Below are 24964 nucleotides of genomic sequence, written 5' to 3'. Positions count from 1 at the left end.
ACACCCAACAGTATATTGCATTTAAGAAATACATTTACATCAAAAACAAATACATAGATTAAAAATCAAAGGATGGAATAAATATTCCATGCACTACAACCCCAAAAGCAAGCAGGAAGGATGGGGACATAGCTCAGTGGTACAGTGCTTGCCTAGCATGCACAAGGTGCTGAGTTTAATCCCTAGTATCACACACACACACACACACACACACACACACAAGCAGGGGTACTAACTTTATTCTCAGATAAACTTCAAGTTAAAAATGATCAGAAGAGGCTACAAAGGCCACTACATATTAGTTAAAAGAAAAATTCAATAGAAAAAGATAATAATTATAATTACATATGCACCAAATATCAGGGAAACTCTTCTCAGTAAACAAACACTACAGGACTTAAACAACAATGCAATCATAACATGTGATTCAATACCACACTTTCACAAATAGATCAACCAAACAAACAAAAAAAACAACAAAAAAGAGATGGTTCAACATTTGCAAATCAATAAATATAATATGCCACATTAACAGCACCAAGGACAAAAACCATCTCAACAGATGCAGAAAAAGCATCTGACAAAGTACAACACTCATTCATGATAAAAACCCTAAAGAAAATTGGAATAGATGGGTCTTTATCTCAATCTTATAAAAGCCATCTGTGATAAACCAATGGCCAACATCATACTAAACAGCCCAAAACTGAAAGCTTTCACTCTAGAATCAGGCACAAGACAAAGATGCCCAGTATCAGCATTCTTATTCAACATAGTTCTGGAGACATTAGCGAGAACAATTAGAGAAGCGAATAAGGATAGGAAAAGAAGTTCAATTACCATTATTTGCAGATGACATGATACTGCACATAGAAGACCCCAAAAACTCCACCAAAGGACTCCTAGACTTAATGACCAAATTACGTAGCACAGGAAAATAAAAAGTCAACACTCAAAACTCAATAGCATTCCTGTACACAAATAACAAACTTGCTCAGAGAGAAATTAGGAAACAACACCTTTCACAAAAGTATCAAAGAAAGAAAAAGAAAGAAAGAAAGAAAGAAAGAAAAGACATACTTAGGAGTCAGTGTAACAAAGGAAGTAAAAGATCTTTATATGAAAAACCACAGCACTCTGAAAAAAAGAGGATATCAGAAAATGGACAGATATCCCTTGTTCTTGGGTAGGAAGAACAAATATAATGAAAATGGCCATACTAGGGGCTGGGGATTTAGCTCAGCGGCATAAGCACCTGCCTTGCTAGCAGGTGGTTGTGAGTTTGATCCCCAGTACCGATAAAAAAAAAAAAAGAAAGAAAAGAAAATGGCCATACTTCCAAAGTTGTTACATGAATTTACAATCCCATTCAAAATAACAATAGCATAACTCACAGAACTAAGCAAAACAAATCCTAAATTCATATGGAACCAGAAGAGACCTAGAATAACAAAAGCAATTCCAAAAAAAAAAAAATGTATCAGGCCCAAGAGATCAACAAAACAGAACAGAAGATGCAGAAACAACTCTATACACACAGCTACTATACCTTTATCTTTGACAAAAGGGCCACACATGTTCACTGGAAGAAAGATAGTCTATTTGATAAATGGTTCTGGGAAAACTGGATTGCTATTTGCCAAAAACCAAAACTAATCCTATGTTTCTCACCATGCACTAAAGTAAAATCAGAGTGGATGAATAGATAAATAAAATGTGATTTTCTATACATGGATTACTACTCTGCCATGAAGGATAAACTTGAGACATTTTTAGGTAAACAGGTGCATCTTGAGACTGTACTTGTAAGTGAGATAAATCAGACACATATGTTTAAACATTGCATTGTTTCTTTTGTGCAAGAAACTAAAGGGTATATAAGGATAAAAATGGATGACAGATATTAGGAAGTGGGCGGAAAAATGCCCAAATGGGAAGGGGAACAAGGGAGGAGGGAGGGAGCAGGGAAGGAAGAGAAAAGGAAAAAGAAGAGATTAAAAGAAAAAAATGGAAATACAGTTTTGAAGGAGAAGAGGATTAAAGTAAGGGGAGTAGAGGGGAGGGAAATGGGGGTAAAAAGGAAAAATCAAGGTATGTTATGTACAGGCAAAAATTCCCTTTGATGAACATGATCATCATGTGTACCAAAAGTGTATGAATAAAATTAATTTTGAAAATACCAGTGTCATTATTCACAACACTAAAAAAAAAACCTAAAATTCATATAGAAACTCATATAGAAGCACAGAAGACCCCAGAGAGCCAAAGCAATCCTGAGCAAAAAGAGCAAGGCTTGGCATCACAATACATCATTTCAAAGTACACGATAAAGTCACTGTAACAAACACAGCAAGATATTAACATAGAAATAGACACACAGAGAAGATTCAGAATAGAGGATCCAGAAATAAACCCACACAATTAGAGCCATTTGATTCTCAACAAAGGTGCCAAAAGCATACAGTGGAGAAAGGAGAATCTCTAGCAAATGATGCTGGGAAAACTGGATAAACATATGCAGAAAATTAACACTAGATCCCTATCTCTTAGCGTACACAAAATTTAACTCAAAAGCCCCACATCTGTAATCCCAGGAGGCTGAGGCAGGAAGATCATTGAGAGTTTGAGACCAGCCTGGGTTATAAAATGAGTTTGAGGTCAGCCTAGGCTACAAAGTGAGTTTAAAGCTAGCTTGAATTGCAAAGCCAGGCCCTGTCTCAAAAAGACAAAAAAAAATTTTTAACTCAAAATGAATCCCTTAATGTAAGACTAAAAACCTTGAAACTACTAGAGAAAAACTTTGAGAAACACTTCATGATATAAACATAGACAACAACTTCCTGAATAAAACTTCCATAGCTCAGGAAATATAGCAAGGATGGACAAAAAGAATGGTATCAAATTAAACAGACCTACACAGTAAAAGGAAACAACAGAGTGAGGAGACAGCCTATAGAATGGGACAAAATTTTTATCGGCTACTGTTCTGACAGAGCTAATATCCAAAATACATGAATAACTAAAAAACCTTAATACAGAAAGTAATCTGATCAACAAAGGAACAAACCAACCATACAGACTCTTCTGAAGAGAAGTGCTTATGGCCACTAAGTACATTAAAAAGATGTTCCACATCATTAGCCACCAAAGAAATGCAAATGAAAGTTATGTTAGAATTCCATCACACTTCCATCAGAACGGCTATCATCAAGAATACAAACACCTGAGTTCAATTCCCAGCACCCCCCCCCCAAAAAGAATACAAAAACCTGTACACACTGATGAAAATGGGAGAGGGAAACTTAGTAGAAATGTAAATTAGTACAGCCATATAGAAATCAGCATGGAGACTCCTCAAAAAGCTAAAAATAAATAAACAAATAAATAAGCTGTTGTTTCATCCACCTGCATCATTCCTCAGTATCTTTCCAAAAAAATTTAAGCCAGCATGCTGCAAAGGCACTGGTGTATCTGTGCTTATCACAGCTCTATTCCCAATAGCCAAGTTATGCAACCAGCCTAGAGGTCCATCAACCAATGAATGGATTTGAAAAATGCAGTATAAATACACGATGCAGCGTTACTCAGCCATAAAGAACTGAATCATGTCATTTTCAGAATGGATGGACTTTGAGCGCAGTGTGTTAAGCAAAATGAGCCAGACTGAAACAGAAGTATCACATGTTTCTCTTATGTGTGGTACCTTGGTGGGGGAAGGGGAACTCTCCAAGAAGAGGAAGCAGATGAGGAGAGGGGAGGATATATGGGCTAATAGGGACAGAGGATGTGGCCAAATATTTTATTTGCTTGTATGAAAAGGTCACAATGAAACTTATTACTATGTATAAATAATATGTACTAGTAAAAAGAAAATGTTTCATATAATGAAACACTATCTGGTAGTTAAAGGTGAAAAGTAACTTTTATATCAAAACACAAATGTCATACATTGAGTGGAAAAGAAATTTTAAAAACAATATATGAAACCTCTTATCAGTTAGAAATTGTAAAGCACACAGACCATATACATACATACATATATACATACATATACATATATATATATATTTTTTTTTTTTTCTTGAGACAGGGTCTCCATATGTAGCCCAGGCTGCCCTTAAAACTCATAGCAATCCTCCTGCCTCAGCTTCCCAAGCACTGGGATTACACATGTGTACCACCATACCCAGATAAGCTATATATTATTTAAGAATATAAGAAAGTAAGAACATAAAAACATGGGTTAGATGGAAAGAAACTGCCTTGAAATGTAGATTATAAAATGAAATAAGTTGTGTACAGAATGAGCATTCACTTTATTTGTAACATTTTAGTTCTTGTGAATAAAAATTAAAGAAACATGAGACGATATGAATTTAAAGTGTACTTGATACTTTAAAAATTATAATTCAATTATTTCTATTTCCTGTATTTTTCTTCAATTTAAAAAAATGTAAAAATCCTTAATTGGGAAACAGATTTCAGAAATTAACTAAAAATCACCTGTAATCCCAGCACTTGGGAGGCAGAAGCAGGAACCTCCTTGGGAGTTCGACATCAGCCTGGGCTACAAAATGAGTTGAAAGCCAGCCTGAACTGCATAGTGAGACTCTGTCTTAAAAACAAAAAGACCATGCCTAAAAGAAGAAATTAACTAAAAATGCAAATAATTTTGTTTAGTAACTCACAAAATATGTCCCAAAATATCAGCAATCCATTCACTAGAAAAGACACCAAACTATGCCAGTAAAATGTTCTTGGAACAGGAGCTGGGGACATAGCTCAGTGGCATAAATTCCTGCCAGGCAAGTGCAAGGTCCTGAGTTCAATTCCTGATACCAAAAAAAAAAAAGTTCTTGAAACATTATTTGACATTCTTCTAGAACAGCATAATCCTGTTCTAACACAGCTCGGTTACAGGCATTGCAGGCTCAACAGTATAATAAAACCTATTTCAAAAATAAAAATAAAAACCTGCATTTCTATGGCATTAGCATCAATCTAGAACTCTAACAATTCAGGAAGGTTCTTTTTCCGCTTGTATCCTGGTAAGCTGCTACAACTTGATTTCTTGATGAAAGCCATTCTTTTTGAAGTGAGAAGGAATCTCAGTGTTGTTTTTAATTTGCATCTCATACAATTGAGTACTACATAATAAGACATAAACAAGAATAAACTTAAATTATCTGTAGGAAAATAGACGCACCCTGAGATTGTAAGGCTAAATAAAATAGAGTCAGACATACAAGCTTAAATGCCAAACGGTTTCTCTCATAGGAGAAACTCAAAATATAAATAGCAAAATAAAAGATAATAGGAAGCAAGAAGATTCTGTTGAAATGGGAAGGCGATTAAGTGACAGGGGAAGGGCTGGAGAGGGGCGGGGAAAGGAATGAAAAAAGAATTAAGGTGTATTATGTACACTTACCAACTTCCCACAAGGAATGTAATTATTATGTAATACAAATGTGTACTCATAAAATAAAAACTGAAAAAACAATGTAAAAGTTGCTTACTATTTATAAAAACAAAGCATACATACCTCAACATCAGAAAGGCAATTTTTGTAAAATACATTAAAAAGAAGATAATTTTTAAAATCTTAAAGCTCCAAGTGTAAAGTTCAGCTGATGTTTAAAAACTGGTAACACTGGGGCAGGGGATTTAGCTCAGCGGCATAAGTGCCTGCCTCGCAAGCAGGCAGTCGGATCCCTGGTACCCATAAAACGAAAAAAAAAAAAAAAAAACTGTTAACACTTCATAATCATTGTAGAAAATTCTTTTGTCTCTTTCCTTTTTTTATCGGTACCGGGGATCGAACTCAGGACTGCCGCCTTGCAAGGCAGGCGCTTATGCCGCTGAACTAAATCCCCAGCCCCAATTGTAGAAAATTCTTGAGAAGTAAAAATGGAAAGTCTAATTCTAAGAATGAAGAAACATTTACCTCAGAAACAGCTAATGCCCAACAGGTTCATCTATAAAATAAAACTAATTTAAATGTTCAAAAGAGGAAAGCAAATGTCAATAACTGCATATTATGTAATCTACTCAGAAATCCCAAGGATTGATGTTTAGAATTAATTAGAACACCACTAGAAGGCGGAAGGCGCCCGCCCCCGAGTCTCCACCCGCCCCGCCCCGCCCCGCCCCGCCCCGCCTCGCGTCTCTGCCCCACCCCCGAGCGCGTGCGCCCTTCTGGCGCATGCGCGTAGGACAGCGAAGAAAAAGATGGCGGGCTCCAGATTTCGGACCCCGCTGTATGGGCACGTGGGTCGTGGCGACTTCAGCGATGTGTACGAGCCCGCGGAGGACACGTTCTTGCTGTTGGACGCACTGGAGGCGGCAGCGGCCGAGCTGGCGGGGTGCGAGGAGGGCGTGGGCCCCTGCAGGAGCGGGCTTTGGGTGGGTGTCCTGGAGAGGCGGTGGCAGAAGGCCGACGAAAAGACCGTGACCGCCTGGGCCTGAGGAGGCGGGGTCGGCCCGCTTTCCGGTGATTGACAGCACAACCCGGGAAGGAGGATTTGTCCGCCCTTCCGCGGACCCCAGGGCTGGGGACCAGGGTGCCAGGGATCTAGCTGCCCGCCAGTGTCACTGAGCCCCGTGCCTCCCTACCTCGCTGTACTGTAGCTGTTTAAAAAGTACCTATCCAAAAGAGCTGCGATAGTGTGATATGCATTTGGAAACGAAATAATGCATTGCTTCATTTTAACATTAAATATGTAATGAATATAATAAGTCATGTGGCATCTTGTGGTTCACTCTGCACGGGACAAGCATCCTCTAGTAACGGAAGGGCACTCAAGTGAAAGGTCAGGATGGAGCGCGGGAGTATTTAAAACCCACTCGGTATATTTTGTAGCAACAATCCTTTGCCGCACGTGGCGCTTGAGCCCTGAAAATGTGGCTGGTACCACTAAGAAAATGAATTTTTCATTTAATGTAAACATCCTGTAATTAGCCTGTACAGTCCAATCTAGTCCCTTGGTTTGAAGTATTTACCATAAATTTTTAATCATTACAAAATTACCTACACTAATTTTTCACCAATTTTTGGGGTCAGACCTGTTGAATAAGACATGAACTGGTTTTCTTCAGGATGAAACAAACAACCCTCCGGTTTCAAAGATCTATATTGCATTTGTTCACACTTCATTCTTAGTCAAATTATTTCCACGTATGAAATTCTCCAACTCTTAAACTAGTTTTAATCACAGAAGTTGGAAATTTGGAATTTACAGAAATATAGCGTTGAACAGTACTGTTTTATAATTTGTCTTTCTTTTTAAGATATTCCAGAAAGATACAAATTGCATTGCAACATATGCTATAAAAGGAGCTGATTATTTTTGTAAGTTGTGGATACTTCCTGTCTTGGGATTCATATTACTTATGAGATTATGGTATTTTTAAAGAGAAGCCTCTTAGTAATTCACATTATTATACCACCTTAAAGAACTGTCAGATGTGTGAGCTACTTTCAACCTTAGGAAACTAGTTTTTTTGAGATAGTAGTTTGAGTTCAGTGCTATGAAGTATCCTAAATTCTATCAAAGCCAACCTTTGTAATAAGACTTATTGGTACTTTTATTGCATGTATAAGATTATAGGCACGGAAATACATTTAGTTGAAAAATAAAACTTCAAAGTGAAGACTTTATTCAGTAGTATTTCAGATTTTCAGCGTTGTGAGATCAGATTCTCAGTTTCTTGATTCAGCATAAGCTGTACAGAGAGGAATTTCTTTGCTACTCTAAATCATTAGAATACGGGAAGTTTTTTTCCTAAAACACATCATTAGGTTTACCAAGAGTAAGTACTTAAAAATGCTAGAGAAACTTCTTTCATGAATAAATTTTGTAATAATTCAGTATCATTTTAGGACATACTGAAAAACTCTGTGGGAAGGGACAATGTCCTTCATATTAATTATCCCAACCCAAAATTAACACAGTTTCATAAATATTATGTAATGTTTTGTTGAAACTAAGACATTCCCCTATTGCAGTATGTAACTGAATTTACCATATATTGGACACCGAAAATATTAGCAGTTCTTGGCTATGCAGTATTAAGCACACTCATTGCCCAAAACTACAAATTTTTAAAAATGTCAAATTTGTGTTTTCCTATATTTGTGAGTATTGATGTTGGAGAAATGCACTTTAACTACCATGTGAGTTATTTCCTGTAAATTGTACTTTAATATTAGTGTACTAATAATTTGTTTTGCTGGGTTTTTTTAAGAGTGGAAATATGCCTTGAAGTGGGGTCAGGGTCTGGCGTGGTGTCTGCATTTCTGGCGTCTGTGATAGGCCCTCAAGCTTTGTACATGTAAGTAAGACAAGTAACATCTTGGTGCTAGGCTGCCTTGAAACGCATCACCTTTGATACTCAATATGTTTTGTCTTGAAGGTTGTGTCCCAGGATCATCATTTCTTTGAGACTTGATGTGAAAGCTAGAACTTGTCAGTGCCACTCAACTCCTTTCAGCCAAAGCAGTATTTTTAGTAGTCATCATTTTTGGTACTTATCACACATTCCAGAATCAATTCACAGTCAATACCAAGGCCCCAGTGTATGTACTAATTCATCTAGTCATCCACTGAGAGATTCAGTCGGATTGAACAAAATAATTGTTTTAATAGATAGGTATCTGAAGGTGTAAATATAGTCCCAGACCACAAATTATGCATTCTTAAGAATTATGATTTTGGGGCTGGGTATTTAGCTCAGCTGCATAAGCACCTGCCTTGTAAGCACATGGTTGAGAGTTCGATCCCTGGTATGGATTAAAAAAAAAAAAAAGACAAAGAATTATGATTTCACGGGGCTGGGGATTTAGCTCAGCGGCATGAGCACCTGCTTTGTAAGCAGGCAGTCGTGAGTTCGATCCCTGGTACCGATAAAAATGAAAAAAGACAAAAAAAAATTTAAAAAAAAAAAAAAAGAATTATGATTTCACTGTCAAAATGGTTCCGTCTAGAAACAACATGTTTTTAGATCATTTCCAGATTTGACTCTTTTTTTTGGGAAATAATTTGGCTATCAAAAAAATGGAAAGTTAAATTTCTTCATAGAAGGTTTGAGAAAAAAATTAAAATTCACCAATGGAGTTTACCACATATAATCAAAGTATGTGTCCTTTGGGATTTTTTTTCCTGTGTTTTCATTTGTGAGCATTTTCATATCTACATTTTTTACATTTCATTTTTGGGAACTTCATGGTATAATAGTTAAATAAATTCCTTCAGATGTGTGCATGTATATGTATGTTCTCTTGCTCAGTATAACTGTCTTTTGTCACTTCAGTAAATGTTTGTTCTCTTTTTCTTTCTCACTATTAAACCATTCTTCTTTGTGATTCCTGTCTTGAGTAGAAATCACAGAACACTCCATGAACTATCCCATAACAGATTTGCCTTGTGGGCACAGGACGTAGTTTCTACTCTATTCTGGTTACAGGTGCACTGATGTTAACCCGGAGGCCGCAGCTTGTACCCTGGAGACCGCGCGCTGTAACCGAGTCCACATCCAGCCAGTCGTTACGGATTTGGTGAGCCAGTCATCCTTGCCCCATAGTGCTCAGTTCCCTGTTCCAGGAAACTACGAGTCTAGATGCTGTAGGTCAAGGAAACTTTAATAATTAACTTTTGATTTGCAGACAGTACACCTTATACACAAGTAAGATCTTGACTGACACAGTGTCCAACAAAGTCAAGAAGATGAAATCAACAAAGAGGAGGAACAGGTCATGGGCAGGTGAAAGCAACAAGCTGACACCTAGGAAATTTTATTTTAAGAAGTTAACATTATACATGTTTTGGTTTTTTTTTTTTAATTTTTGTTTTGTTTTTTTGAATAAGGATCTTTTTTTTTTTTTTTTTTTTTTGGTCTTTTTGAGACAGGATCTCATTATGCAGTTTAGGTTGACCTTGAACTCACTTTGTAACCCAGCATGTCCTCAAACTCACAGTGACCCTCCTGCCTCAGTCTCCCAAGTGCTGGGATTGCAAGCATGAGCCACCTCACCCAGCTACCAAACAGGGTCTCTGTGTAGTCCAGGCTGCTCTTAAACTCAGGCTGACCTCAAAAATGCAGCAGTCCTCCTGCCTCAGCCCCCTAAGTGCTGTGTTTACAGGTGTGTGCCATCTTGTCCAGCTAACATCATTCATTGTTGTTGGTTTGTTTAGTACTGGAGATCAAACTTGACCTTGTGCTTACAAGGCAGGCACTTATGCTGCTGAGCTATGTCCCCAGCCACATCATGCATTTTTAAGTTGCAGTTGTTAAGGTATTTTTAACATAGGGCCTTCACAGTGAGCTAGTAAGACTTGGAAAAACCTTTAATTTTGTGGGGTTTTGGTTTAGTTATAAACATGTAATATCTTTTTATAAGTGAAGTAATAATAGCGTAGACGAGGGGGCCGAAAGAAATACATACTTCTTGATCTGTATTATTTTCCTGCATTAGTAAGGATAGATCACTTTCCTATTTTAAATTGACAGATTATTTTGTAGCTCAAAAGGAAATTAAGCCAAAGACACAAAAAGAAATTTTCATAGTACTAGATGATTTTATTGGATTATGTGAATTACACGACATGGTGGGCTAATTTTAAAATTTTTAACTCATTTTCTTAGTACATTCATTATTAATATTAAATACATTTTTGAAAGAACAGGAAGACTTTTAGATAATAAATTCAGAATAAATGCCTATTTTTAAACAGATATAGAAGCTGAGATGAAGTTTATTTTTGAAAACCACATAGTTAATCAAATGATAAAATCTAGAGCTTCTGAATCCAAATCTAGAAATCCCATAGCTATCATGGCTGGTGGTTGACCATGGCAAGATTACTTAAAGTTGACCGTGACGCTACTCACTTTACAAATTCTTAAAGCCTGACACGATGGCCCACACTTGTAGTTCCTAACATTCAGGAGGCTGAGGCAAGAGGATCACCACAAGTTAAAGGCCACCTTGGGCTACATAGTAAACTCAAGGCTGCCTGGACTGCAGAGCAAGACCCTGTCTCAAAAACAACCGAAAAAAAATTTTTTTTCAACAAACTCTTTCAAACTCTGCATTAGACTGTATTCAGGACATGGACATCCATTTTTTCACAACTGTAATAAAATTGCTTTGAGTAGCTGAGTTTACCTGTTTAAACAGTAACATTTCCAATGTATTATATTTTTAGTTTTAGAAGCAGGTCTTTGAAAGTATACATTAGTCTCAGTGCTAAGGTATTTGCATTGCATGAGGCTCTGGGTCTCAAAAGCATACTGTGTACTTCTTTATATACTTAATATAGAGCAAACCTAATTTTACCTTTTGGGCCCTGGGGGAGGGAGCGGTTTTTGTTTATTTTTGTTTTGTGGTACTAGAGAGTGATCCCAGAGCCTTTGAAATGTATCATCAGCTTTTTTTTTTTTTTTGATTTGTATGGACAGAGTCTCTTTTAAAAGTCATCAAGTTATACAGGTTGGGATCCTCCTGCCTCAGCCTCCCAATCTGGTGAAATTATAGGAGTGAGCCACTATGCCCACCTATGATTTTACTTTTTTTTTTTTTTTTTTTTTTTTGGTCTTTTGGAGACAGTCTCGCTATGTAGTTGAAGCTGGCTTTATAGCCCAGACTGGTCTTGAATTTGCAATGATCTTCCTGCCTCAGCCTCCCGAGTGCTGGGGTTACAGGCACGCACCACCATGTCCAGCTGATTTACCTTGTATTTTTTCATCAATAGCAATTATTCTATGTACAGTAATGATTAATACGTATTAAAGTGTATTTACTATTACACTAAATGGTTGAATTCTGCAGTGGTTTTGAGGTTTTTTTCTTCCCCTTTTTTCTCTTCATAGAACTTTTCAAGTGCTATGTGGAAGAAAACTGAATAACCAACTTAGTTTGAGTTGTATTTAAATAAAGATCCAGGAGCTATGAGTAAAGTCTGTGTTCTGCGGTTGGATTTAAAGTTTTTTGCAAGAGGCCTTTTTTGCTTATTTCTTGGAAATAATCCAAGGTTGTAAAAATATCTAAAAGCTAAATATGGATGGATGAGATGTCAGTAATTATGAATTTATGTCTACTCCATAATAACTTTGTTATTTAAAACCAGCTTTAACTCTAAATTGTTTGCTTTTTACTATTAATTTTTCCTTTTACTTAAAATCCAGTACTACAGAGATTATTAGTGTATTGTATCTCAGGGCCCATCATAAACAGTTGCAAAACAAATTCTAATGTCCTTAATATTTCTGGAAAAATTACACTTTGGAGTTCCTTTCTCCTACCATGTAAGAAATTTAAGTTCTTCATGGAATTGCAAACAAAGCTTTTGGTATTTTCAAATGTGCTCCCTCACTCCACTGCTATAACTGAGTACAGTGCTGCGTCATCTCAAAAATATGACTAACCTGCTCTTTCTGAAGTCCAGTTTTAACAGGCTTACTAGCTTGCTTAAAATGGAATTGCTTACAAAAACCCGGGTAAATGGAAATTCTGAGAGTCTGTTGCATATGAATTTTTGTAAGTAGCCACAGGATAGGTGTGATCGTTAGGCAGTGTGACTGCTACTGAGTGACCTTGAATCACAAAATGTAAATGTTCGAATAGCTCTCAATTTAGGGTGCTTCCCTCCACTGTCCCATACACCCATGGTACTAGGAATTGAACACAGGGCTTCACAGTGAGCTACGTTCCCCTTCTCCCTATTTTTTTATTTTTCTTGTGAGATAAGATCTCACTTGCTTGCTAAATTGCCTAGGTTAGGCTCGAATTTGCAGTATCTTGCGGAGCACTGGAATTACAGGCATGTGCCAGCACCAGTGCTTTTTCTTTAAAATTTACAAATGCTTTTTTTTTTTTTTAATTTTTTTTTTTAATCTTTTTCTTTTTTTTATCGGTACTGGGGATCGAACTCACGACTGCCTGCTTGCAAGGCAGGTGCTTATGCCACTGAGCTAAATCCCCAGCCCCCTTACAAATGCTCCTTTAACAGAAAGGAGATCCTGGTTACTCCAAAATTGGTAAGCATAATCCTAATAGAATTTTTTTGTCTATATTGCGTTTATTCTTAGAATCATTTTTATTTCCAGAAAGTAATACCGATTTTCCCTTTACAGAGTAAATAGTAAGTGGGAAAGTCTCCCTTTATATTTAATTCATTTAACAAAAAGATACATTTAAAGAACAATTTCCCACAATAGTAGCAAATTGCAGATACGGGAAAACTAAACTGTTAATAAGATAACTAACGTTTTGCATAGTGCCTCACAGCACTTTAATATTCTACTTCAAGAAACAGCATGGAATCATGGATAAAGTCAGTTGGGGATAAATTAAAGGAAGCAGTCTGGAGAATGATGAAGGAAAACCACTTTTTACTTTACTCTTTCTCTGAAGGCACATAATGATGAAATCAAACATGATTTTTAAGTAGTTACTTGATTGAATCAGGAATACTTTAATGGCACATCACTTTAAATGTACTTTCTTTAAAAAAAAAAAGTTTCTTCTTGTTCAATAGAAAATTGTACCCAGTTTCAGGTTTTTCAAAAGAGAATACCAAACAATTGTTTTTGTTGTCTCTAAACCAGTATATTCAGCAATTTTTTTCTTTCACATTTCATTCTTTATAAGTAAGTGACGAAATTTTGTCTCCTGCTGTGCTCTGTCCTTTAGATTTGTTTCATAAAACATTTCTCTTGGTTGGAAGGAATAAATATTTAAGTCAGCAAGCATAGCTATGCATTTTTGTCCAAATCTATGCCAGCTGCGTGCTACAGAAAAAAAGCTCACCTCCTATTTTGTCTTCTAAAAATAAACCGAATGTACACCTGTGTGCTGTTGAAGCGCAGAGTCTTTGCTGAGCATTTGTTTATTGTGATAAATAATAACGTTCATCTGAGTGAAACTAATACTCTATGTCTGTTTCTGTATGGAAGTACAGCTCTATAATGCATTTGTTTCGGAAAACAGTATTTTTGTTTCAAATGCTGGGATTACATGCAGCCCTCATGCATGCTAAGCAAGCACTCCACCACGGAGCTAGATCTCCAGCCCAGTAGAGTATGTCTAAAGATTTATCTATTAGTTATTTAAATCACTGTCCAGCTTAACACTTAGTGTTGTTTAATATGTTTAGGTCAAAGGCTTGCTACCAAGATTGAAGGAAAAAGTTGATCTTCTGGTATTTAATCCCCCCTATGTAGTGACTCCACCTGAAGAGGTAAGGCTACAACAAAACTAATTATTAATCCTTTCAGCTGTTTTGTTTCTAAAATAAAATTAACTTTATCATGTGGCACCAATCAGTTGCTACTAATACAAACAGCTCTGATTTTGTCCTGATTGTCAGTATTCAGACACTGTTGGTAGACATAAGAAAGGAGCCTGTAACTTACGGAATACAAATTGTGATTCATGTCTGACCTTAAAATCCTCCCCCAAATCAGGCTATGGTGTTTAAATTAATATATTCATATGTCTCATGTATCTATGTACCTATTTACCTAACTTATATCATGAATAGTAAGTTTATAAGGCAAAATATTCCTGTATGTATGTATGTATGTATGTATGTATTTATTTATTTATTTAGCCACAAGTTCACATAGGGATTTTTTCTGGAAATTTCAAGTTTCCTTCTTTCAAAGGTATTACCAGAAAGTAGATAAGATCAATTCTCATTTTAGTTAAGGGAAATAATTTGTAGAAATATGTGATTTTTTTAAATCTTAAGAGTAAAGAGGTAAACCATATTAAACCTTTCCCAGGAAGAGCAAGGCAGGCAAAGTTTGATGACAGAGATTGTGTTGATTTTGTTCTCTGATGATTGTTGTTTGGCAATGGTGACAATCATTACACTCACCTCTGCCAAGATGGGACACATCTATGTGGCTGCTATCACCACTGGTACAGTTAGACAACTAAAAAGCCATTGCTGTATTGACGTAGGAACTTGAGTGAGAAGGAAGGGAGATATTGCCACAAGGTGAATAACAAGGTGCTGCCGTCGAAAAGTACCACTGACAGGTAATTTATAAAGAAAAGAAATGTATTCCTCGTAGTTCTGAGACAGGGAAGTTCAGTACTGAAGTGCCGGCATCTGGAGGGGCCTTCTTGCTATGTTACAGGACGGTGGAGGGCAGCACATACCAGGAGTGGGAAAATATTCATAAACTGAGCTTCCTTTCATTTCTGGTTCACACACTAATCCCTTCATGGCACTCTACCCTTACAACCTTATCTAACTCTACTTTCCTCCCAAACACCCACCACAGAGTAGCTCTAAATATGAGTTTGGGGAGTGAGTTTCCAACGTAAGAATTTCAGAGAGAGAGATTTCTACCATAGCATGAAGGAAATGCAATTTAAAACTCTTAGGGAAAGCACTGTGAGAATATCGAGAGCGATAAAAATATTGTGATCTGATAATCTCAGCCATCGAGGCCTAATTTAAGAAAGTCAACAGTAAAATAAAAGTTGAAGTTTATAAAAATGTTTATCACATCTTTATTTCTGATGGCAAATAATGTGAACCTGTATATAAAGCAGAAGACAGTTAAATCACAAAAACAAAAGAATCAAGTTATATCACATATAGATACAAATTCCTTATGATGAATGTGATCATTACATAAAGTGTTCCAAAAAAATTAATAAATAAAATCATGTCAGATTTGCAATTCTGAATGAAGAGGCAGTTCAAGGAACATGGCGGTCTAAATGAGCACCCTTTTCTGCTGCGTTCTTAGCTCTAAACTGTATTTCCTGGGCCTCACACTCATAGGACACGTAGGTGACTGAGCATAGGCAGTGCCTTCCAGTTTTCAGTCCCATTGGAGAGAACCATTATGAGGGTTATCATGAGCTGAGCAATTAGCTAAAGAGGAGAGTTAAAATACAACACAAGAACAATATTCTGGAGCTTAAAAACCCTCCATAGAGTAAAACTTTAGGAAATGAATTAGAAGAGCATGTGATCACTGTCAAGACTTAGTTCAGTGGTTTGGAAACCACATGAAAGAGGTGTTTAAGTATACAGAGCATGCAGGTAGACCAGAGGAAGTCATGAAGGTAAAAGATGAGAGGATAGAGACAGGAGACATAATACACAAATCACAGGGACTTGTACTTACGAAAAGCTGTGGCTATATTTGCTGTGCAGCTGAAAACATGAAACAACTTTTGCTTGTGTAACAACTCAGGAGTGGACACAATAGTTGATAGGCAAACAGGAAGCCACCAAACAGGCCCGCACCTTTCTGAAGACAGAAACCACCCTTTAAAAGCCCATAAGAGTTTGGTTGGTGCCACGTGACCTTCCTGGAGGAAGCACAAAAGCACACCTGAGTATCTTTGGGGAGCCCGGTGCAAATGATGTTTCTGAAAGGCCATGTCTGGTCTAAGCAGATAAATGTGGCCAAGCATCCTGGGGAATTACATCATAAAGGAGTCCTAATCCATGTTCAGTGACAGGACCAGACAACCCTGGTAAAGGCAAGCCAGACAATCTCATTTGTTGAATTGTCCAGAAAATGGTTTCCTCCAGAGGGAGGGCATATACAAGAAATGGAAGACTTCCCTACAAGAATTCCCAGAAGAGGGAATTCATCCAAGGACAAAAACAAAGGGTGTACCAGGAAAGGGAAATCCCAGACAAAAGTTTTCACAAAAAAAAAAAAAAAGAAGAAGAAGAAAGAAAAGAATTGATAAGTTTCTTAGTATGACTAGCACTGTAGAAAATTATAATGAGTGGAGTGCATGATAGATGTATGGATAGAATTAGAGTCAAAGAAAATTAACCAGATACAGTAAATGCCAACAGCAGTTAAAGAAAATGATACTTTCCACTATAAAATCTTATACAGTCATTAAAAGAATGAATTAGAATTATACTAGAGAAAATAAGATTTCCATTAGATACCAGTTGCATGAGAAAAGCAAGATGCAAGTAGGAATACAGACTTTGTAAAACATGGTTAAAGAAAAACTTGTGGGTATAGAGGTTGGGGTGCACAGATGATCAAAACATGCATACAAACATTTTCCTTCTTTGTAAAATTATATGTGCATATGATTATAGATACAGATATAAAGGAAAATTGGGAAATATTTGCTGTATAAAGGGAATAAAAGCAGAAGGCCTGATTACATATAAATAATAAACTAAAATATGGACAAAGGTGTGGACGAAAAAAGAAAATAGTTATGTCAAAGTTGAAGTTAGTTTTGACTGATTTCTTCAAAGTATTCTTTAATTTTAAATATATAATGGTAGTGATCTAAAGATTTTTAATATAAATTCATGGAGTTTGATTCTAAACTAAATTTAGAAGGAAAACATTGAATGTACTTTTATATATTAAATGGGTTCATTAAAAAGGTACATATGTTTCCTACTTCAAGTGATACAAAAAAAGCCAAATGCATTGGGATGTTTTGAAATTTCGTTTCTGTATAGATTCTAATACAAGCTTGTTTCTAATTCTTCTATGCTAAGTATAAAATCACTCGTGTCTCTAAATTTAAACGTTTTATTAATAGTAATGACTATTATTAAGTTCTTAGTGTGTGTAATGTTTTTGAAATTGTATAATTGTTTTTATAATTTTTTCTAATTGTAGAGATTTAACTGTTAGTTTTCTTTATTTTAAAAAGGATAAACCAATCAAAGCAAACCAGTATAAAAAAATACAGCACTTCAAAACATTATGAAATCAATAATAGTTACCATAATGCCTTTTGATGTCTTCAAAATAGCTGCAGATAATTTCAGACATAGTAAAAGTCAACAGAACAGAATAGAAACAATAAAAACATAACAATGAAGGCAATAAAGGGCTTCAAAACAAGCCTATAGAAAATCCAAAATTGCTACCATAATATATCTTACTATCTTTGAGACAACTGTTCCTGCCATTAGATTTGACATAAACAAAAGAGAATAAAATACAACCCAACAAAACAATGGAAACCATAATAGGACTTCCAAAACAAGACTACAAGGAATCAACAATGGCTGCAACCCTCAGAAAGATTCCCCCTTAAATGCCACATTGCGTACCACTATCCTCTGAATCTATGATCAGACCACTGGCCATAGTCCTGCAATGTTAGTGCAACACAAAAACACCACAGGTATCCACCTGCATTTCACCTCCATAGCTATCATCACAGGCCTGTGTTTCTCCAGATAAGCCTGTTGCTTACAGTGGGTTGTTGTGTAGTGGGGGTACCTATTGTTTGCCAGCCTGTGCACAGGAAGGGCTGGGGTCTGTGTGTTCCAGTCCGGCAATGGCCCACATGTGGTGCTGGTTCTCAGACTGGGCTTGCTTGCTGTTGTGGTTTTGTTCTCTCTACCCCCAGTCCACGGATGGCGCTGACTCACGAGGAAAGGCCAGCAGTGACCTGCACATGGCATTGGTTTCCAGACTGATTTATTAGTTTTCTAATTACACAGGTAAAGGAAGAAACTAATCCACAAAGATAATTATTAATTTGCCCAAGATCCCAGAAACTAGGAAATTGTAGGACTTCAATTCAGGCTTTCTCCCAGCAGTAGAATACTAAATACCTTGTGATGTTCTCTGTCAACAAGGTGATCTATGCTCTGAATGAGACTTAAGCCAAAGGGAAACTGTCTTTGTAATTGGTCACAGGTAGGAAGTCATGGAATAGAAGCATCTTGGGCTGGCGGCAGAAATGGTCGAGAAGTCATGGACAGATTCTTCCCACTAGCCTCAGATCTACTTTCCCCAAGAGGATTATTCTATTTAGTTACCATAAAAGAAAATAACCCAGGTAATTCAATCCAGCTTATTGTTTAACCATTTACTTTGCTGAAAACAAAAGTTAATAATGTAAAAGACTGTAATTGATAAAGTAACATATTTATGAACTTAATAACTGACAGTACAGAAATGCATGTCAAAAGAGAGATTTTTTAGGTGGTTTTTTTTTTTTTTTTTTTTTGGTTTTAAAAATACTATCTTCAGCCAAGTGTGGTGGTGCACACCAGTAATCCCAGTATTGAGGCTGAGGCAGGAGGATTGAAATAATGTGAGGCCAGCCTGGGCTACATAGTGAGACCCTATCTCAAAAACCCCAAAATTAAAAATAGAAGTATTATCTTCTTTTTTGGAGTACAGTTTTTCTACCTATAAACTACTACTCAAATACAAATGCTATGATTTCTTCTAATACTTCACCCTCAACATTGTGAATTTTTTCTCTACTCATGGCCTTGACAATTCTGTTACACACTCTAATTCACCTGAAATTCTACCATGTAAGCACTCTGATTACATAGATGTTTGTATCGTGGCTTTCACATTACTTTATAACTTGACCAACTAGTATCTTTTTTCTATCCGCAGCTCCCCGGGTTACAATCATCATGATTACTACTTTTCTTGTTATTTTTTCTTTCTCTTCCCTTCTGTCTTTTTTGTGCATTTTGTTGGTTTAGTTGTTTTTAGTTTTATGTATAAAAGATTTTGCTTTTATTCCTAAGAAATAAGCTATTTCTTTCCCATTGGCTTTCACTGACAGCATTCCCATATCTTTGCCCATACCTTCCTTGACCTTTTCATCCAAAGGGAAGGGTATAGAACAAGGATTAGGCCAAGCCACTAAAGAATTTATCACTGATGGTAATAACAATTGTAGTTAACATTTCTGTTTGTCCCAAAGTAAGCTACCATTCAAACCCGGCCACAGCCACCAGCCTGATTACAACCCTCAGTGCTCAGGAACAGCTGAAGAGTACAGTGTTATCTGTCTGAAGTTCACGTTTACTTTACTTGATTTACATTATTTTGTCAAACTAATTTTTAAATTGTGTTTATCATATTAAAATATTTAGTAATCTTACATATGACCAAATGATACTAGATTTAACCTTTCCAAAAAAATTTTTAATTCTCTTTTAGAAGAAATTTTGAAAACACTGAAGACAAAAGGTCTGCACGGGACCACGGCACTTTCCAGACAGGCAGGTCAGGAAAGCCTGTCAGTCCTTAAGTTCACCAAGAGCTGATGAAGTGTGCCAAGGACTGCTGCAAACCGAATGCTTTCTGCATATTCTGAAACTGAAGTATCTTCTCCTGGAAGGAGTTTTACCAGAAATTTGTTTTCAAGAAAGAAGTGGGAAGGTGGTACTTGTCCCTCACTGGGAATCAGGTTTTTAAAAATACACTGTACATGTGCAAGTACAAATGCGTGTAGTATATTTATAACTTTAATTTTATATATAAAGTGATATATGAAGAGATACTCATTTCAGTACTAGTTCTAACAGAAAAACCAGGGAATCTTTCTAAACAGGAAGGAGATTGTTTAAAATGAAGTACACTATGTCTCACTGAATATATAGCCATTAAACACAAGTCAGGTCTGTTTATAGAGGAGTAGAAGGGACCTGTGACATATCATTGCTGGAAAAGAGCAAGTTATGGAGGTTTTATACGATGTGTGTACCAGCTCCCCTCAGTGAATGTATTCATCATGTACAGATGTACTAATGACAAATTTAAAATCATAAAAAAAGTGTTAAGAGACTTTGAAATTCTCCAAGACAGGTACTACATTTTCTACTTTTTTAATCCTTTTATCAGCAGTGCATGGTACATGGTGAATAATTATAAAACTTTTCTTGAGTTACTGTTTTGTTGAAAATCCTCTGCTTTTGCTATGATTAACAACTCTATTCTCACAGGACTCCTGTCCCCAGTTCCTGTCCTTCTCTCTCCCTAACTGACCTGCCCTGGTTCAAAAGCCCACTAACAAGTGGCCTCTCTGCAAGCTCCCTGAACAGTCCCTGCAGTGCGTGGAAAGTCAGACGGAATCCTGGACGATCTTGTGCCAGGATTTTCCTGCTGCTCCCCCCCAGGTCACCCAGACCCTCCAGCCTCCAGGGATTCTTTATCTGTGGAAAGGCGCTGCTTCGCTCTTGTACTGCAGAAGCAACTGAGTCAATGAACTTCAACTTCAAATCTCATTCCAAACGGAGACCAGGACAGAGAAACTGAACAAGATCACTACCTCCTACTTTTCAGAACATCTTTGTGCTGTGAGCCATTTTGTCAACTTCAAGAGATTTGTAGTTGGAACTCAGGAACCAAAGAACAATATAAAGTCTTTTAACCACTGACCATTTATCAGCAGTTACCAGATCCATTATTAGCAGAGCAGAGCCTGGGAAAATTATAGTTGTATGAAATCAATAAAAAACTGACTTTTCTTTAAAAAAAAAAAAAAAAAAAAAAGTGGCCCCTTCCTCTGCCACACCACCTTCACCTTCCCAGCCTGCACCTGTGGGAGGTGGCCTCCTGCTCAGCTGACAGCACCCTACAGTCCTGTTCACACATGACACTCTGGCACCAGAGCCCCTCTCTGGACACTCCTGAAGGACAGTGGTGAAGTGGTGAAGCAGAACTCGGAGCAGTGCACCTGGTTTTCACTTTGGAGGGGAAATGAGTTTGGCTTCATGGTCAGGGACTTGGAAGGGATATGATGGGAAATTTGGTGACAGACACTTGCAAAAGAGGCATGGCTAAATACCTCTACATAGGCAAAGGAAATAATTATTAATGGTTGACTTCAGCAGAGGACTTTAATTAAGTTGATGACTCATTCTACCAATAGTGGCCAATGTCTTTTCAAGCCAGTCCGGATATCCCAGTAGGTTCATGGAAAAAAGTGGCCATGGTGACAGAGATTGAAGTTATGCATGGGGTCAGCAATGTGGATTTCTATTTGCAGGGGCTGATATGGCTAAGTCTACTTCAGAGTATGCAGTCTGACAGCAGCAAAAATCAGCACTGAGCCTCTGAAATGCACCATTGCCTTGAGTGGTAGTTTCTCCCATGTCTGTCTGCCTTCCCAGCATGCAGTGCTTCTGCCAAAACTACCATCTGTGGACTTAAACCTCTTCCATCACCATAGTTTTCCACACAGCATCGCTTCTCATCCCGGAGCTCATTTCACACCAGACATGGCTGCAGGTTCATGCTAATGCTATTCACTGTCCTTACTGTGCTCCCTATCGTCCTGCAGCAGCTGGCCAGGAAGAACAGAAGACAGTTACCATATTAGCTAGGTGTTAACATCTTGAAAAGCCGAACCAGCATTGTCTAGTGCACATTACATGGTTTAAATCAAGTTTAAGTACCTGGACTATGTCATCCTTATTTCCCGATGAATGTAACTTTGTGTACATACAAGTGTTGCTTTATATAATTCTCTATCATTAATTTGTATCAACTTGTTTATAGCATATGTCATTAATTTTACATCTTAGTATTTAAAATTTTAGGGTATCAAGGGGCAAGAGTGAATTCTTAAAGACTTTACCTCTTCTGGAAAAGGAGTTACTGTGTTTTCAGTTGTAGGCAGGATAGTTCTGTCATGTTAGGTGGAATTATGATCTTGTTATTGTCTTTATTGGAGATTAAGAATGGTTTATTGGGGACTGAGCATGATCTAGGGATATGTGTGTTAATGACAAATTGGCTTGGGGTGGTTAATTTTGTATGTCAATTTCAGTAGGCCACAGGGTGGCCAGATAGCTGTTTAAATATTGTTTTGGGGTCTGTGAGGGTGTTTACAAGTGAGATTAGATACATAATATCTATTAGAACATCCTTAGGGTTTGGATCTGAAATATCCATCCTAAAAGCCATGTGTTGGAGGCCATCAACAGGTAGTGATATTGGAAACTTTAGAAGGTGGGGCCTAGCTGGAGAAAGTAGGTCATTACAGATCTGCCCTTGAAGGGCACTCTGGGATCTTGTCCCCACTTCCTGCAGCTGTGAAATAAGCAGGTCCCTCTGCCATGTGTGTCCCACTGTGATGTTCTGCCTCACAGGCCCAAACGTAGTGGACCCTACAGATACAGCCTGAAACCTCAGAGACTGTGAGCCTAAATAAATCCTTCCTCCTCCTGTTGATCTCAGGCATTTCGTCACAGCAAAGCAAAGCTAACGCAAACACAATTGATAAAAAATTTTTAATTTATGGATAATTATTAAGCAAAACATTTAAAATCTTACTGAAACGCCAAGAGTTGAGACTTATTTGTGGCACTTTCTTGTGCGTTATTTTGTTTCTCATTTTTCAAACTAGAATGATAGCAGTTGACATAAATTCTATTCCTTTTTTCCTTTTTATATGAGATCACTGAAAAAATTTTTATATAGTAGACAAGTCGATGAAAGAAAAGTTCCATAGTGACTCAATGTGTCCTCCATGTCACTAGAGTCACTAAAACTTTTCTAAGTAATAACTAAAGTAAAATAAATTTTAATGATTTACTGGCTGAAAGACAGATTAGACTCAAAGAACAGAGAACCAGTCAGTTGCCAAAAAAAACTGACTTGTTAGACATTACTAGATTCTCAGTATTAGGTATAATCAAAATATTTAAATTTTTAAATTATAGCAAAAGATACATTACTGTTATTTCCCTCAATATGTACTAGTTTCACTTATTCTTGCCACTTTTCTGTTTAGCTGTGCTACCGTGACTGCTTTAATGTCCTAAATGGATTCAAAATATTTACCTTTTATGGTCATTTTGATTTGGGGGAAGAGCCAGAAGTCACATGGTGCCAGATCCAGTGAATGTTTTTCAAGCCTGCCTTTCTGTTGGATGGCACTCACTAGTATATTTATTATCATACTTCAAACTCAGAAGACTACTTCCAGAACTGCTTCAGAAAGTGACAACAATAAGGATAAGTGAAGCGAGGGGGAGCATTTTGAGAATTAATTGCAATGTCTTTTACTGTAATAAAACTTTAAAAATTTAAACAACTGTGTATCTTTTATCGCACCCATACACTATTTCAAATTACCTTTACGGATTCCAAAGGTTGTGGTGTTCCCAACTTCAACGTTGTAAAACTGAATGTGTAAGTTACATCTTTGTTCTAAAGAACAAGGACATATGTGTAAAAGCAGCAAGAAAAGGAAACCAGCCTAAGAAAAGTCAGTAAATGGTAAGACCACGTTTTGGAAAGAATATATAAAAAATAGAGGAAAAAAACATATTCATGTTGTTTGAAGGGTCTTAAACCAGGTGCAGAGGAGCATGCTTGTAACCCCAGCACTGAGCAGCATGTGGCAGGGGAACCATGAGTTCAAGGGCAGCTTAGGCTTCACAGCTGAGACCCTGTCTGAAAACAACCAAAAATGAAAACAAATCCTAAAACAAACCAACACCCCTGAAAAGCCTTGGTGTGTACCACTGTGCTAAACCGTTTTCAAGGAAAGGATACAGTAAACATTAGGTATGGAATTTAAGAGTATCACTGCTAATTAACAGGCAACCACTATGTATACTGGCCAATGTTAAATACATTTATCTGAGGGAAAAGAGAGAGGCTAGACATAAGAGATACCCACCCCTTAAGGAGCCTTTTTTTGTAGGGCCGTACAGTCTACCATAAAGAGACTGGTAGCTCTTGGCTAAAAAAAAAAAGTTTAGTCCAAGTACTAATTCCTGTTTTTGTTTTTTTACCCTGCAGCAAATTGAATATGATAAAGTTTCTAAAGGTGTCTTTTGTGAACTGAAATTGTTTTAAAGACTACCAAGTATTCAAAGTAAAAGGCCTAAATTAAAATCCAAGTAAAATACATAACAAAATCCCTACACCAAGACAGACAGTATCCTAGAAGAGATCAGATGGAAAGGGAGGAGAGCCTGCTATGAGCTGGCTCAGTGCTTTATCCCAGCCTTGTGTCATTTCACGCGTGAGTAAATGTCTCTCAAAGTCCTACACAGATTGAGATAGGTACAAGTTTCCAAAAAGTGCTCAGCTAGAAATACTAAAATATTTTTATGTTCATATATCATTGCTGTAAAGGTTTTACAAGCTCAAGAAAAAAATGAGGTTGAGTGTCACAGAGTAATTTAGGCAACATTTCCTCCATTGGAACCAAACTGTGGGG

General features: G+C 37.0%; 1 protein-coding gene and 1 long non-coding RNA gene across 3 annotated transcripts in view; one reads left to right on the top strand and one right to left on the bottom strand.

Moving 5' to 3' along the window:
• LOC134476709 (uncharacterized) overlaps positions 1-6067 on the bottom strand; it is a 59580-nt gene extending 53513 nt beyond the window's left edge. Inside the window, exon 1 of the long non-coding RNA XR_010048517.1 lies at positions 5945-6067. This is a non-coding gene — a long non-coding RNA (uncharacterized LOC134476709). The remainder of the gene's footprint in view (positions 1-5944) is intronic.
• A 116-nt stretch (positions 6068-6183) lies between these two features.
• Positions 6184-23827, top strand: N6amt1 (N-6 adenine-specific DNA methyltransferase 1). Of its 2 annotated transcripts, none has more exons than XM_005002495.3 (6): positions 6184-6402; positions 8245-8331; positions 9463-9553; positions 14154-14237; positions 18673-18814; positions 19945-23827. In XM_005002495.3, exons 1-6 carry the CDS (start codon positions 6203-6205, stop codon positions 20049-20051), a joined length of 711 nt encoding a protein of 236 aa, XP_005002552.2. In that variant the 5' UTR covers positions 6184-6202; the 3' UTR covers positions 20052-23827. The 2 variants fall into 2 exon arrangements, with proteins under 2 accessions (XP_005002552.2, XP_003467230.1); XM_003467182.4 differs by having other exon boundaries at positions 6193-6362.
• Positions 23828-24964: the final 1137 nt, after the last annotated feature.

Source organism: Cavia porcellus, unplaced genomic scaffold, assembly GCF_034190915.1.
Source record: "Cavia porcellus strain 051 isolate PalLab524CR breed Dunkin Hartley unplaced genomic scaffold, mCavPor4.1 scaffold_7, whole genome shotgun sequence".
NCBI classification, from domain to species: domain Eukaryota; kingdom Metazoa; phylum Chordata; class Mammalia; order Rodentia; family Caviidae; genus Cavia; species Cavia porcellus.
This window is presented reverse-complemented; position numbering and strand designations above follow the sequence as displayed.

Bases quoted from the DNA above. Each gene is read 5' to 3' on its own strand.
- N6amt1 (XM_005002495.3), top strand. From the start codon at position 6,203: ATGCGCGTAGGACAGCGAAGAAAAAGATGGCGGGCTCCAGATTTCGGA. The intron at 8,332-9,462 runs GTAAGTAAGACA...TTCTGGTTACAG, and splicing joins GGCCCTCAAGCTTTGTACAT to GTGCACTGATGTTAACCCGG. The intron at 9,554-14,153 runs GTGAGCCAGTCA...TAATATGTTTAG, and splicing joins AGCCAGTCGTTACGGATTTG to GTCAAAGGCTTGCTACCAAG.